Source organism: Neopelma chrysocephalum, unplaced genomic scaffold (assembly GCF_003984885.1).
Source record: "Neopelma chrysocephalum unplaced genomic scaffold, ASM398488v2 Primary Assembly neopelma1_84, whole genome shotgun sequence".
Lineage (NCBI taxonomy): Eukaryota > Metazoa > Chordata > Aves > Passeriformes > Pipridae > Neopelma > Neopelma chrysocephalum.
The window spans coordinates 816423-831014 of NW_020897746.1; the positions used below are offsets into that span (position 1 = coordinate 816423).

Below are 14592 nucleotides of genomic sequence, written 5' to 3' on the forward strand. Positions count from 1 at the left end.
GGAAAGGAAAGGAAAGGAAAGGAAAGGAAAGGAAAGGAAAGGAAAGGGGAAAGAAAGAAAGAAAGAAGAAAAAAGAAAGAAAACAAAAAGAAAGAAAGAAAGAAAGAAAAATAAAGAGAGAAAGAAAGAAAGAAGAAAAAAGAAAGAAAGAAAGGAAGAGAAAGAAAGAAAGAAAGGAAAAAAGGAAGAAAGAAAAAAAAAGAAAGAAAAAGAAAGAAAGAAAGGAAGAAAGAAAGAAAGAAGGAATATAAAAGACACACACATACATCCATATATTTATAGGAATCTGATGAAAGTTCACACAAGCACAGCTATAAAATGAAATTTGGCTCCATCAGAGCAATCCCAGGCACCATCTCTGGAAAAACACTTGGCCAAATTAATGACTTGAATTAATTTGCTGCTAATTGTGGTTTACCAAGTATTTTTTGAGCTGATTGTCAAATGCAATTAACTGACATAAAAATTCTGATATGGACTTCCTATTAACTATATTATTTGGAAATGTGCTTGGTATTTATGTAGATGTAAAAAACTATGTTTCTCAGATCCTCTTTAGGGTAGGATAATTATATATGCACTAAATATAATGAGATTAAACTTCAGTAGCAGTAAAAAATAAAGTAATAAGCTTTACAGAAACTAAGCCCGGGCAGTCAACATATATTTCTGTTACAACTGATGCTACACTGCCTCAGTTCTCTTTTGTGCCCCCAGCTTGGTTTTTTTCTTCATATTTTAATGTTTTTATAGCAGAAGCATTTTATGCGCTTATTTTGTATGAAGACTGAATATCTAAGCAAGATAAATTAATGTATCAAAAGATTTCACTGCATTTCATATGTAAAATGAAATGTGCTCAGAGCCTGGGACTCGCTCCCTCCCACTCACCTTTTACATACAAATCACCACATTTCCTAAAACTGCTGCAGAGTTTTTCATTTGCAGCTCAAATCTGCAGCTGATGTAGAAATCAAGTCTGGAGTTCAGGAAACCCACATCAAAATTCTGATTTCAGTGGGACTGGGGTCTGAAGTCTGTCACTGAAAATTTAGAATTTAGGCTGAGGTTTCTAAAGGACTGGAGATACCTCTGGAATGGGACATTTGGTGTCCCGCAAGGGAATCAGGGGCAAGAATGATCTGAGAGCAGAAAAAAAATCCAGGATTTCTTTGAGATGTGGGGTGGTCAAAGTCGGGGTGGGTCATTCAGAGCCCTCAACACTGGAATTTAAATGCTGGTATTGCAGAGCATGGCTTGGCAGAGTCATGGAATTACGGAATTCCAGACTGGTTTGGGTGGGAAGGGACTTAAAGCCCATTTCATTCCAGCCCCTGCCGTGGGCAGGGACACCTTCCACTAGCCCAGGTTGCTCCAAGCCCTGTCCAACCTGACCTTGGACACTTCCTCTGCCTCACTTCCCTGAGCTCCCTCTGCTTGATCTCCACCGGGAATTGTCCTCCCCAACACCCCACATTTTCCAGACACGTTATCCCCCTCAGTGCCAGCCAGGCAGGGAGGGAAGGGAGCCTTCCTCCTCCCTCTGAGCTGCAGAGAGCACTGTGCTAATGAGGTGACAGCAGCTGACAGAGCAGATTACACACAACCCCACCAGTAATTAGCAGTTATTCCTCCCTGCATCAGAAGAGTTCAGAGGAATCACAGCACTGCCACGGGCAGAGCCTTTGCTGAAGAAGCTGTGCCCCAGGAGTGGCACCTCCCATGCAGGGCACACCAGAGACCCTTGGGGGTTTAACCCTTGGAACCTGCAGTCGAAGCAGAACAGCTCCAAGGGCTGAGGGCAAATCTGCTTTTTGTATTTTTTCCTGATTCCTTGTGGGCAGAGGTTGTTCTTATCCCCTGTAATTAGTTCCTCTGTGGCACCTACAGGGAGCAGAACAGAATCATCAGGGCATCAGCCCATGGAAATAGATGTTGACCATCCTCTGCCTTTCTCAGCTCAACAATGTTCCTGGGACAGTGGGTTTTTCCCAGAATGTTGTTTGGTGGAACAGCTGCCCCCCTGCACATCTGGATCACACCAGGACACAGATCCTGTTATGATTCCCAAAACAGTGGAATGGCTGCCCCATTGCACATCTGGATCATTCCCTCACACAAAGTTCCTGCTGTGATTCCCAAGACCTTTGGGGAAACAAATGGGTTGGTGCATTTAGCTCTGCTTTTGGACAGGCCTAGCCAGGAGAAGAAGGGGAAAGGGGACTTGGCTTTCCTCCCTCCTCCTGCAGAGCCCTGGGCTCCATGTCTCCATAGCTGGGAATGGGAATTCTGCCACATCCCCCATTCTGTGGGAATCCTCTGCTGCTCAGTCCCAGGGTGGAATGAGTTTGGAGACTCAGTGTAATTGTACATTCTAGAATTATAGGAAGGAAGGAAGGAAGAAGAAAGAAAGAGAGAAAGAAAGAAAGAAAAAGAAAAAGAAAAAGAAAAAGAAAAAGAAAAAGAAAAAGAAAAAGAAAAAGAAAAAGAAAAAGAAAAAGAAAAAGAAAAAGAAAAAGAAAGGAAAAAAGAGAAAGAGAGAAAGAAGTGTTGTTTGTTTGGTGGCAGGTCACCCACAGTCACTGCCCTGCTTGCTCTGTGCTGGCAGAGAAGGACATTTATTGAGTTAAAAGTGATTCCAGACCATGTGCAAGAAAGGCATGTCTTGACCATCACACCAACTTCTTTCCCTCCTGCTCTGTTCAGAATGTCACTGCAGGCTGAGGGACAGAGCTCATGAACAAGATCCTCAGAAAGGCAGCTCATGTCCCCCTAAAAATTTGCACAGTCCCCCAGAAAATACACACCCTGTCCCACCCAGGAAGGGATTAAATTAAACCTGAGCCCTTGCTGGGCTCACTCAGAATTGCAGCAGTAACTCTGAACACTGAAAACTCTTTTGATGCCTTATTTGAAAGGTCCAAATATCTCTTCAGACTCACCAAGCAATGGCTTCTCAGCAATAGCACACGTGAATATAAGGAACAAAAGAGCCCGTGGCCATATGGATAACTCAGGAATAAAATGGAACTCTGAATCACACAGTTATTTGTAGTCAGCTCATCCAAGTCACTTTGTTCAACCAAATTATTAAGACTCAGGAAACGCAAGAAATCCAAGATCATGAGTTTATCTGCCTTGATTTTTGTCTCTTAAGTACATAAAAAAGCAAAGCAGCTGCCAGGGCCAGAGGGAAGTTGAGTTGTTTGAGCACATGTTGTTCCCTTGAGTTATTGAATGAAGATGAAGCTGCACTGAAACTCCTGGGCAGGAAAACAGGACTCACCTGGCCCTGCTGGGGCAGCTCAGAACCAGCAGGAGACAGATTTTAAGAACAAGTAGTAAAACAAAAGAGAACAAAACACAATTTCAACCCTATTTCTCTGTATTTTCCTTCTTTTTTTCCTCAGGAAGGTAAAAAGGTAAACAGAGTGAGTAGTCTGAGGAACAGTTGAGGCTGTTGATTCAGGTTTGATAAAAATTCCTGTGCCACAACCAGGTTTAAAGCTGACACTGTTTCTCCTGTGGTTTTTGAAAGACAGAAAAAGAAATCCCAGTAATGTTGTCTTACAAGTGAAAGGAACTTGTGGGCTGAGGAGATCCTGACCCACCCTCTAGGAAGGAGAAACACCAAAGATTTTAGGTGGCCTTTCCAAGGGTTCTCCCACCTTTTTTAGCAGCACGGAAATTTCCATACATGGACACGACTCGCAGTAAATCAACTCCAGAACCGTTAACAGGATGAAGTTTCAGAATTAAAAACAAATACCAGGACAAAACCAAGTAACAAATACAGACTCAGAGCTGCAAGAAGTGCTTATTGAGATGAGATTTACCAATCTCTTCCTGGTTCAGCAGTAGCAGGAAGATTCCAGCAGCAAGCTGGAGGAATAGATCACATTCCAAGGGTAAAGGTGCAGGGAAGAACATGGACAAGACCAGGACAAGAAGCAGCAGAAGAGGGAAGAAAGCAGAGAGGACCTGAAGGGTCATTCAGAGGCGGGTCTGATTGCCCAGTGATGGAGGAACCACTGTTTTGGGTGGTGGTGACTGGTCTGGGTTTGGATGGAGCCAGGGAGCTGTGGGTGATTGATTTGGTGATGGAGGGGGGTCACTGCCCACACTCAACTGCTGATCTGGGGCCAAGGAAACCTAAAGGAGGAGGGAGAGAGGGCAGGGGAGGCACAAGGGCTGGGGGGACAGGGCTGAGCAGAGAGGGATAAGGTTTCTGGGCATGGAAGAAGTGAAGAAATCTCTCCAGGCTGGGATGAGCTGAAGGAAACAAAGTGGAAAACAAAGAAGGGTCCTTGAAGAGTGTCTGAATTCCTGAAACTGGCTCCAGGATGACATGAGGCATCCCTTGTTAGGTCAAGAGGGCTGGGTAGAGAGGTGCCAAAAAGTGCTGCTGAAACATGTTTCATGAGACATGAAACTCGTGTTTTCTGAGCTCAGCAAGAGCACTGGCAGGAGCTTCACACATGTGGAGCTGTTTGGGTACAAAGACCAAACCCGGGAAGCTCTGGAAAAATTCTGGAGGGGCTTCTCTCCCCTTTAGAGGGATGAGCAGACAGGTTTGTGACGAGAGGCTGCCTCAGACATCTCCTGAGGGGGCACCTCAGGTTCTGGGGACAGGCAGTGCTGGTCAGTCTGTGGTGGGTGCAGGGACATGAAAGGTGCTCTGGGTTCCATAAGTCCCTGGGTCAGAGAAACTTCACATTTGCACGATAAAATAGGGGGGGTTGGAAGGGTGTGAGAGCGACCACTGTAATGGTTTAGGAAGAGGAGGTTCTGTCCGTGGCACTGGGCAGGGACAGCCCTGAATCCCTCATGGTGTCTGTCTGTCCTGAACAGGAGAAACTTGAGTAATGTTGTGCAGTGAGTCAGGGCCTTCAGCAGGTTATTCCAACCAGCCCCATGCAAGCAGGGGTTGGACAGGCTGGGTTTAGCCATGAACCCCAACTCTGGCCACGTATTGTTGTGCCAAAACCACATCAGCTTAGGAAGCCTTGTCCTATGTTCCCTGTCCTTCCAACTGCCCTTGCACAGTTGCCCAAGCAGCACTGGAAGTCATGGCTTGGCTGACAAAACAGACTTTTCCTTGCTTATCATTTTTCCTGGTTTGTCTGGTTAAATCTGACACCACTTTGCTGATGTGGAAGAGAGAAAGGAGCAATCAGACACAGGGGAACACGAGGTTGGTCGGCACAATTCTAAAAGCCTGGGCCATATTTCATTGTGCACACTATTGAAAAATATGGTCCTATATTTAATGTTAATGGAAAGCATCAGTCATGCAGCATTGCCATAGGAACATTTCTATTAACATTAAACATACTTTGACACCAGTAAATGTTACTGGCTGGTAGAGGAAAGTTACACCGTGTGTAATTTTGCTCTTTGTTATCTCTTACCATGTGTAGGTGTCTGGGTGGCACTGTCTAGTATCAGGTGATTATAATTTTGTTCTTGGTCATCTGAAATTCATAGAAAAAAAAAACCTTTAAGAACTAGCTTAGCAAACCCAGTGATCTGCAGATGATAATTACAGCTCACAGCACTCACAGGAAATCTCAGCGTGATTCAAAAAAGGAGAGGAAAATGCTTAAGAAAGCAGAAGATTCTGTTCTGTAGTTCACTTAAAATTCCAGATGCAAGAAGAATATGATAATAGGAATCTGCTCCCCTTCTGCTGAGCCTGCAAATTAAGGTTATCTGCAAAGGTGAGAAGCATGTCCAGGCAGGAGCAAACCGTGACTGCTGGACCCAAATGGGCTCCCGGGAGCTGCTGGAACCTCAAAGCCCCTGCTCCCCTGCTCCACCTCCACCCACCAGGGAGACCTGGACACTTGGAGGTTGGGAGATTTGGAAGTTTGGAGGTTTTCAGGATGTTATCCCCAACCACCCAAAACCCACTGTCCCACTGTGAGCACAACCAGAGCAACAATGTCCTGTTTGAGTGCAGAGAGAAATCAAATAAGTGGCCTCTAGTCAATGAAGTTGAGTTAAATGTCTGCACATGGATGTGGATCTCCCTCCCTAAGAAGGGAGAATCCTGTAAAACTGATGTATTCAGTATTAAATGCTGCAAAGTAGAGGAAAAAATCCATGGCAGAGTGGCTGCCAGAGCTGGGCTTGGGAAGTGCCCTGTGGGGTGGAAAACAGCTCTGCCTCTTTCTCACTGTAATAAAACCATTAGATGAGTGAGTCCTGATAAACTTCCATGGCCTTTAGATTCCACACAGGCCTTCAGTAAGGAATGAATGCTTTGTCCAGATCTTTACAACAGAGATGGAACTGTAGCAGTGGAGGGTGAGAGGAGATTTCTAGAAATCTTTCCTGTTGTGCTCTCCCTGTACAGGGTGGATACTCTGATGTTCTTATAACTGTCACTGATACTTCACTTTCCCCCAAGAAGAGCTGTTTCCTGGGTCTTTCTCACTGCTGTTCTCACTTGCTTCTTTTCTGTTCCAGGGACATGGAGAAAATCCTCCTTGTTTCTGCCACAGCTCTTTATGAAAACACTGTTCCTGTGTGTTCCCTTTACTCTTCAAATTAATGTCATTTCTTTTATGTTTCTCTATAAAACTTGTTTTGCCTTTGATTACTATCATTTTAGCACCCTGTGCTCTCTCTGAGTGACCTGGATCCTTCTCAGGCCTGGGATGTGTTTCTCAGAGAGACCTGACCAGCACAGAATGGATTCCCTGGATTCTTCCAAGTCAACTTCTCTTGTTCACACAAACTCGTGATATTTTACTTTTCCTGGTTCACGTGAAGTTTGTGATCCTTTTGTGATTCCTTATTGCTTTTCCGAGAAACTGTCCAATTGTTCTCCAATAGATTTTAACATTCTTGTTTTAGTCCAATGCATTTCATTTTTCTCCATTTAATCAATTTATTTTCAGGCTATCAATTTATTTCTCCAATTTGTCAAGAACATTTTAAATTCTAATCCCATTCTCTAATAGACTTATGGTCACCCAAGCTTCATATCACCTGCAAATTTAATAAGCAAATTCCTTTTCCACCAGTAACAAGGAGACTAAATTCAGAACCACATCAGTTCATCTTTGGTTCCCCTTTCTGGTCACACATCTACCCCAGAGAGGTTCATTAACAACATGCTTCTCAAATTAAACTCACATTACTTTCCTAGAAACTGCTGGAAATCTTGCTGAGGTCATGAGCCTTAATAGAAATTATTCCTCCCTGGCCACAAAACACGGCAAAAAAATAAAAATAAGATTAACTTGGCATTATTTGTTTCTGAGAAGTTGTGCTTTATCTCCCTGAAACTCCTCTCCTTGCACAGCACGTGGAGTGTCTGTTTACAGGCAGGATTAAATCAGAGCTTATTTATTCAGGGGACAACACACTGGACATCTCTGCTGGGGGACTGCTCCATCTGGGAACCAGGCACTCCTTAAACACAAAGACAGCTGGAAACACCCAAAGGGTTTGATCCCAAAGGATTGAGCGAACTTTAAGAGGAGCCCGGGTTTACATGGACACCTTGAGTGCCCTTGAATTAGTGGCCCACAGGGCCCTCAGTTAGAATTTTCCTCTCAATCCTCCACTCTTGGTTGTTTTCAGCAAGGGAAAGTCCTGCAGGAAAATGTTTTGTGACTTTGCTTCAGTTTCTCTTCCTCCATATGGTCAAATTTCACTTAATTTTGAAAACTGGACCAGAGGATGGGTGGGACAAATGAGAAAGTATTTCTGGAATCCCTGGAACTATCCAGGGGCATTTTCCCAGAATCAGAAACACAGAATATGCCAAGTGTGAAGGGACCCACAGGGACCATTGAGCCCAACTCCTGACCCTGCAAAGGACCATTTTGGGGGCAGATGGGTTAATTTTTATCTAGTTTCCAGCAAACATGATGCACATTCATGCTCACTAATCCTGCATTAGGTTTTAACCGTCCCTGAGTTCAAACAGACCTTTTCAATAATACAATTTTAAAAGACTGTCCGTGGTGGTCAGTATGGCACATCTTTAGAAATAACTGCAGTAATTTCAGTCTTTGTTACCAAAAACCACAATATACTTTAGGTCTTAACTGACTCATCTGGCTTCAACTTCTATTAGATCTTTTATATTGCTTGGTGGGACTAAAAACCCAATTTATTACTAGAAAATGCTTTCCCATAGAGGTATTTCTAGGTCATGAACCTTGACAATCATAACTTTACCATTCTCTTAGATAATCTCAATACTCTGTGCCTCTGGAAAGCTGTGGGGATGAGGTCTGGGCTGGAATTCACTCCAGCAGATTTGATCCATGGCATTGTCAAGCAGAAATGTGTTTTAAATATTGCTGGCAGAATGGTGTTTAGCATTTTGGCTGCCAATGGGGCTGCTGGAGCTGCCAGACCCAGCTCTGGGGAGCCTCCTTCGTGCAGAATTTGTAGGATTTTGGTTGCAGAGACAGCTGGTTTGTACAGTGCAGGTCAGGGCTGTCAGTGCCCTGAGTACAACTGTCTCTCTTGCAGCTGCTTATCTGCTGTCAAGTTCATAAAATCACAAAATCACTGAGGCTGGAGGCACCTCTGGAGACCTTCTAGTTCAATCTCTGCCCAAAGCAGGGTCAGCTTCTGTGGTCCAGGATCATTTCATCATAGTTTGGAGTATCTCCAAAGATATCCTGGAGAAAAGGAGGCTCAGGGGAGACCTTTTCAGTCTCTTCAAATCCCTGACAGGAGGGGGGAGCTGGGCGAGGGTTGGGCTCTGCTTGAAGGGAACAAGGGCCAGGAGGAGAGGAAATGGCCTCAAGTTGTACCAGAAGAGGTTTAGATTGGATATTAGGAAAAAATTCTCCGTGGAAAGGGTTGTAAAGCATTGGCACAGCTGCCCAGGGCAGTGGTGGAGTCACTATCCCTGGAAGTGTCAGAAAAACACGTGGATGTGGCACTCGAGGACGTGGTTTAGTGGTGAACATGGTGATGGTTGGACTTGATGATCTTAAAGAACTTCTCCAACCTTAAGGATTCTGTGATTCTGTGACATGAAGGATGGAAACTCCATAACCTCTCTACAAATTCTTTTCCACTGTTCAACCACCAGTAAGAAAGCTTTTCCTTATATTTAAGTGGAATTTTCTGTATTACAACTTGTGCTCCTTGCCTCTTCACAGAACACCAGAATCCCAGAATGTGCTGAGCTGGAAGGGACCCACAAGGATCATCCAGTCCAACCCTTAGCCCAGCACAGGTCCATCCCCAAGAGTCACCCCCTGTGCCCCAGAGGATCAGCCAAACCCTCCTGGAGCTCTGGCAGCCTTGGGGCTGTGCCCACTGCCCTGGGGAGCCTGGGCAGTGCCCAACCAGCCTCTGGGGGAAGAACCTTGGGCTGAGATCCAACCTGAGCCTGCCCTGACACAGCTCCAGCCATTCCCTGGCTGCTGTCCCTGGTCCCCCCAGAGCAGAGCTCAGTCCCTGCCCCTCCTCTGCCCCTGCCCAGGAAGGTGGAACTGCACTGAGGTCTCCCCTCAGTCTCTTCTCCAACTGAACACACCAAGTGCCCTCAGCTGCCCCCAAACTGATGTTTCTGCCGTGGCACTGGGCACCACTTGGGAGGGACTGGCTCCATCTTCTTTACTCACCTATCAGTTAATTACCTGCACTAATGAGATCCCCCTGAGCCTTTCCCTCTCAGGCTGAGAAGACCCAGCTCTCAGCCTCCTCCACACCCCAGTCCCTTTCCTGGCCCTTTGCTGGCCCTGCTTCAGTTTGCCCGTGGCTCTGCTGTACTCGGTAGCCCATCCCTGCTCCCAGCAGTGCAGATATTTCCCCCAGTGCTGGCAGAGGGGAGGGATCACCTCCCTGACCCGCTGGCAGCATTCCTGGGATGCTCTCCAGGGTGCTGGTGGCCTCCTTTGCCACAAGGGCGCATTGCTCCCTCACCTTGCACTGGGTGCCCGACATCGGTCATTTTACCCACCATTTATTACCTTATTTATAAGTTATTAGATCTATTTTTGAGGTTGCAAAGCAGGTAGTGAGTAACGAGCCTGTTGTATTTTTGATGACCTCTCCCTGACATTTGCAGTGATAAGTTCATTGAGCATGACTAAACTGCTCCACAGACACTTCTCTCCTCAAAGCCTTGGCGAGTGATGGATTTCCCCAGGAGGTTTCCATCCTTCCACATGCTTTTAGAGCATCGTGTGGTTCCACACAGACGTGGGGCTGCAGTCACACCAAGGAGAGCAAGGACATCAAACCTGGCTGCAGCAAAGCTGATTTACAAATCAATCTGCAACTCAAACACCCGAGTTCTTTGTGCTCTTCCCAACTGGTGTTGCTCACACACACCAGGAGCTGACAGGTGATGGGTGACACAGAGGTGGAGACACTTGTGGTGTGAAATGCAACCATGTAGAACAGGAACAGACAGAACTGGAGCACATCAGTTGTTCCAGAAGGGAAACAATAGAGGTTTCTCCCTCCTGCAAACACACAATGCTCAGTGAGTCACTTATTGCCACAACCTCACTGCAGGGTGAAACTGTGTCCTCACTGAGGACAATGACACCAGCACTCACAGGGATGGGAACCACCATCTTCTGATTTTGATCAACTTTTAATTTCACCACAAGTCCTTTCCCTTCCCTTCCCTTCCCTTCCCTTCCCTTCCCTTCCCTTCCCTTCCCTTCCCCTCCCCTTTCTTCCCCCTCTAAAAACTTCCTATGTTTTGAGGATACTGCTTAAGAAATGCCATTCAAACCAGTCAGAAACCGAATTACTGGCATTTTGATGTGGCTGAGCTAATCAAGCATCTGAATGCAGCTATGGGCTTCATTTACCACTTCTGTAGCCCTTTGTAAACACTTTCTAAGCAATAAAATGCTTTAAAATGATGGCTGAGCCTTCCTACAGCTCTTCAGGTTTAACAGGATAATGCTGTTAATTGTGAAGTGCCAGTTAGGCAGAAGCTTATCTATTGTTGAGACAAGGATCTGAGTTCAAAGCTATTTACTAGGAAACTCCATTAGGGAAAGAAAGAATTCGCAGGGCTCTGAATTGCCAGACCACAATAGGAAATTTCTGAGGCAGCTGGAGGAGAGATCAGATAAAATAACCAGCAAAAAGAATGAGGTATTTTACTGGGAGAAAGGAAACCAGTGCTCCCAGCTCCTCTGCAAACAGGGGGAGACACGTGGACAGGCAGGGGGTTTAAGGGCTTCAGGTGTTTTTTTTCCAAAGGAAATGGGGTGACATGGAAAGGACATGACAAAGTGCTGCATCCCACAGCAATATATCTGTGGTTATATCTGAGTTCAATACCCACTGCTCAGGGAGGTACCACGTGGGAAAGGCGAGTCTGTGCTGGGGACACTGTGAAGGGAGAAGGAAGATGCTGTTGGAGGGAGAAGGAGGATTCTCTAGGAACTGGGAAATGCTAGGGGACAAGGCTCTGCCTGGATGGCCTTGCTGCCCTGCTGGGGTGTCCCTTCTGCTGCAGCTCCAAACCTGGCTGAGCTCTCCAGAGCCCTCCAGCTTCAGCATGGAGGGAAATAGAGGAGACTGTGCCCCACCACTGACTCTGTGTCTCTTCTCCCTGTTGCTGCCTCACATTTGTCCATGGAGGTGACACTCAGATGTCAGGAGGTGACACTGAGGGCCTGGCAGCCCAGCATGGTGAGAGCTGCAGGTGGTGTCCTGCAGGTAGAGGTGTTTTCTGTGCCTGCAGTTAGGGCTCAGGCAGCTCCATGAGAGAGGTTCAGGTGATCTCCTAAACTTCCCCAAGGGCCTCTGTCCTCAGTGTGCCCAGCCTGTGGTTGAAGATGGAGGGGAGGGGTCCTTCTATTAATTCCTGGAAGTTTTATGAGAAGGTACATGCAGTTTTGAAAAGAATATCCTGGGCTGGAAGTCACCCACAGGGATCATTGAGTCCAGCCCTGGCCCTGCACAGGCACCCCCTGTGCCCCAGAGGATCAGCCAAACCCTCCTGGAGCTCTGGCAGCCTTGGGGCTGTGAGGATTTGTCTGTGGAGGATGGTCCAAGAGCACACACGTTTCTCAAAGACAGGCTGATTCAGTCTTGTCTTCCAGCACAACCCTGACCATGATCTCCCAAAGGCAGCGTGGGCAGAGCCCTCCTCTCCCAGAGCTCTCACAGCACAAGCCCAGTGCTCAGTTCAGAGCCACCTGAACCACTTGGGTCATTCCAGGGCATCTCAGACACCCACAAAGGGCTGAAAGGAGTGAGGTAGGACCTACCAGAGGTCTGATGTCACAGAGTCACAGAATCCCAGAATGTGCTGAGTTGGAAGGGACCCACAGGGATCATCCAGTCCAACCCTCAGCCCTGCACAGGCCCATCCCCAAGAGTCACCCCCTGTGCCCCAGAGGATCAGCCAAACCCTCCCTGAGCTCTGTCAGCCACAGCTCTGTGACCACTGCCCTGGGCAGAGCTGATGTTCCCCCCCAGCGGGTCTGGGCTGTGTTTGGGGCTGTGCTGGAGCAGTGCTGGGCACACTGGGATGGCTCAGTCCCTGTGACACAGCCAAGGGCTGCTCTGCCCCTCACACGGCCCTGCCAGGACCAGCCCGGGGGGCACAGGGAGCTGGGGGGGCACAGGTGGGACAGGGGAGCCCAACTGCCCCCAGGGATGGCCCAGCCCATGGGGAATCACACTCAGCACCCAGAGCTGGGGGAAGGAGGAGGGGGATGTTCAGGTGGATGGGGTTTGCCTTCCCCAGCCCCCAGCAGGTGGGAGGGAGCCCAGGGCAGTCCTGGGATGGCTGATCCCATGGGAAGAGGGGAGTGAATTCTTTGTTTTGCTTGTGTGACTTTTGCTTTCCCTTTTAAACTGGCTGTATCTCAATGCAGCATTTTTCTCACTTTTATCCCCAATTCTGTCCCCCTTGGGGGGGGGGGGGTGAGGGGCATGTGGGGCTGAGTTACCTCTGGGGTTAAACCACCACAATCACAACCTGCATTGTCTGCACAGGGGGCAGAACTCTGGGAAACTTTAAATAGCCCCAAAGAGTTCCCACTGCACCTCTTGTCCAGGAGATCCTCTTAAGACACAACCTTTTTACACAGATTTAACCTTTCCTTTGGTACTTACTTTTAGTCTTCTTCAGAGCCTATTTTTTAACTCTCAGTGATTTCCTATGTGAATATTGTTAAAAAAATCTAGATTTATTGTGTTCTATAATAGAAAAAAATGAAGTGTCAGAATACAGAAAAAACCCACTGTATTTTCCAGCCTGCCTTTTTCTTAATAAAGTTTCTGATAAAGATTGCAAAAGCAAGGATATTTTTAATATGTGCCAACTGTATTATAGATCTGTGATGGTTCTGACAGTCATGCATTATTTTGCATTAGTTTTACCGTATTTAATAAAGTATTTGGAAGTGCTCTAAAATCTGTAATCGACATGACAAAAGAAGTGGCCCAAAGAGGAGCAATCAGCCTCTGAAGCCCAGGGCAGGGGTGGAGTCCCCACCCCTGGAGGGGTTTAAAAGACATGAGGATGTGGCACCTGGGGACATGGGTTAGTGGTTGGACTCGATGATCTTAGAGGCCTTTTCCAACCTAAAGAACTCCACAAAAAACAATTCCTTGCCATCTTCTCCTCTGGCCTTTCCAACAACCTCAGCATTTTTCTCCCTTCAACCTTCTTCCTCAGCTGAGATTTTCAGAGGAGGATGTAACAAGTGGGTTTTTTCTCTGATGACAAGATCCCTCTTTGGCATCTGCACTAAGGAAGAGAAAATCCCTGTCTAGGGCTGCTCTTCCAGAGCACTTCTGGCTTTGGGAACTGAAAGCAGTGCAGCCCCCGAAGGGAGGAGGAAAGCAGAGCAAAAGCTGCTGATGAGAATAGAAATACTTTCAGCACAAAGCTCCTCATTTGTCATCCTCCTGCCCCCTCTGGCATCTTCTGTTCACAGTTTGCAGTGCAGAGGGAAACCCTTGAGCAAATGTCCTTGGGCTGTTCCAGGATGCTCAGGCAAAGCTGAGCAGGTGCCTGGGGCAGGGGCAGGAACCAGCCCTGTGCTCAGCAGAGCCTTTTCCCAGGGGTTTAGACAGAGTGGCAAAGGCAGCCCAGGGAATGGGGGAGGTGAAGCCCATGGTCCCATCCTGAGTCAGCTCTGCCCAGCCAGGACTCAGAGGTGATGAGCACATGAGTATTTAGCCTAATAGATCATTAAATCCCAGCTGTATTTCATGTACACCAGCCAATAACTAATTACTTTGTACTTCTGTGCTGTGAATATCCTGCTTGCAGAGGGTTTGTGCACCTGGCTCACAGTGCCCAGGCACACTGACCCTGAAAAATGGGCTGGAGCAAGGGGCAAGCCAGACAAAGCCAGGAGTTAAGCCACTGGTAGAGTCAGCATGTCAGTCATTCAAGGGGCTGGAAATGCCACATTAAAGGCTGTCCCCAACCCCTTCATTTGATATTCATTATGTCAGGGTTTTGTTCTCCCATTCCAACATATTTTTCAACTGTAATCCTGTGACTCATTCATTGAACAGGATGCTCAGGGAATAAGGCAGCTATTCAGGAGTTATTTTAATCCTCATTAAGTGGTGAATGGCCTGTTCTTTAGTATCCCACGCCATCGAAACCCTGCA

At 46.9% G+C, this 14592-nt stretch overlaps 1 protein-coding gene across 1 annotated transcript in view; it reads right to left on the reverse strand.

The window, feature by feature from the left end:
- The window catches only part of SHISA6 (shisa family member 6), a gene marked incomplete at its 5' end in the record, with an annotated part of 218201 nt that overhangs the window by 18751 nt on the left and 184858 nt on the right, over positions 1-14592 (reverse strand). Inside the window, one exon of the mRNA XM_027691454.1 lies at positions 5412-5474. Coding sequence (XP_027547255.1) covers positions 5412-5474 — 63 coding nt within the window. The remainder of the gene's footprint in view (positions 1-5411; positions 5475-14592) is intronic.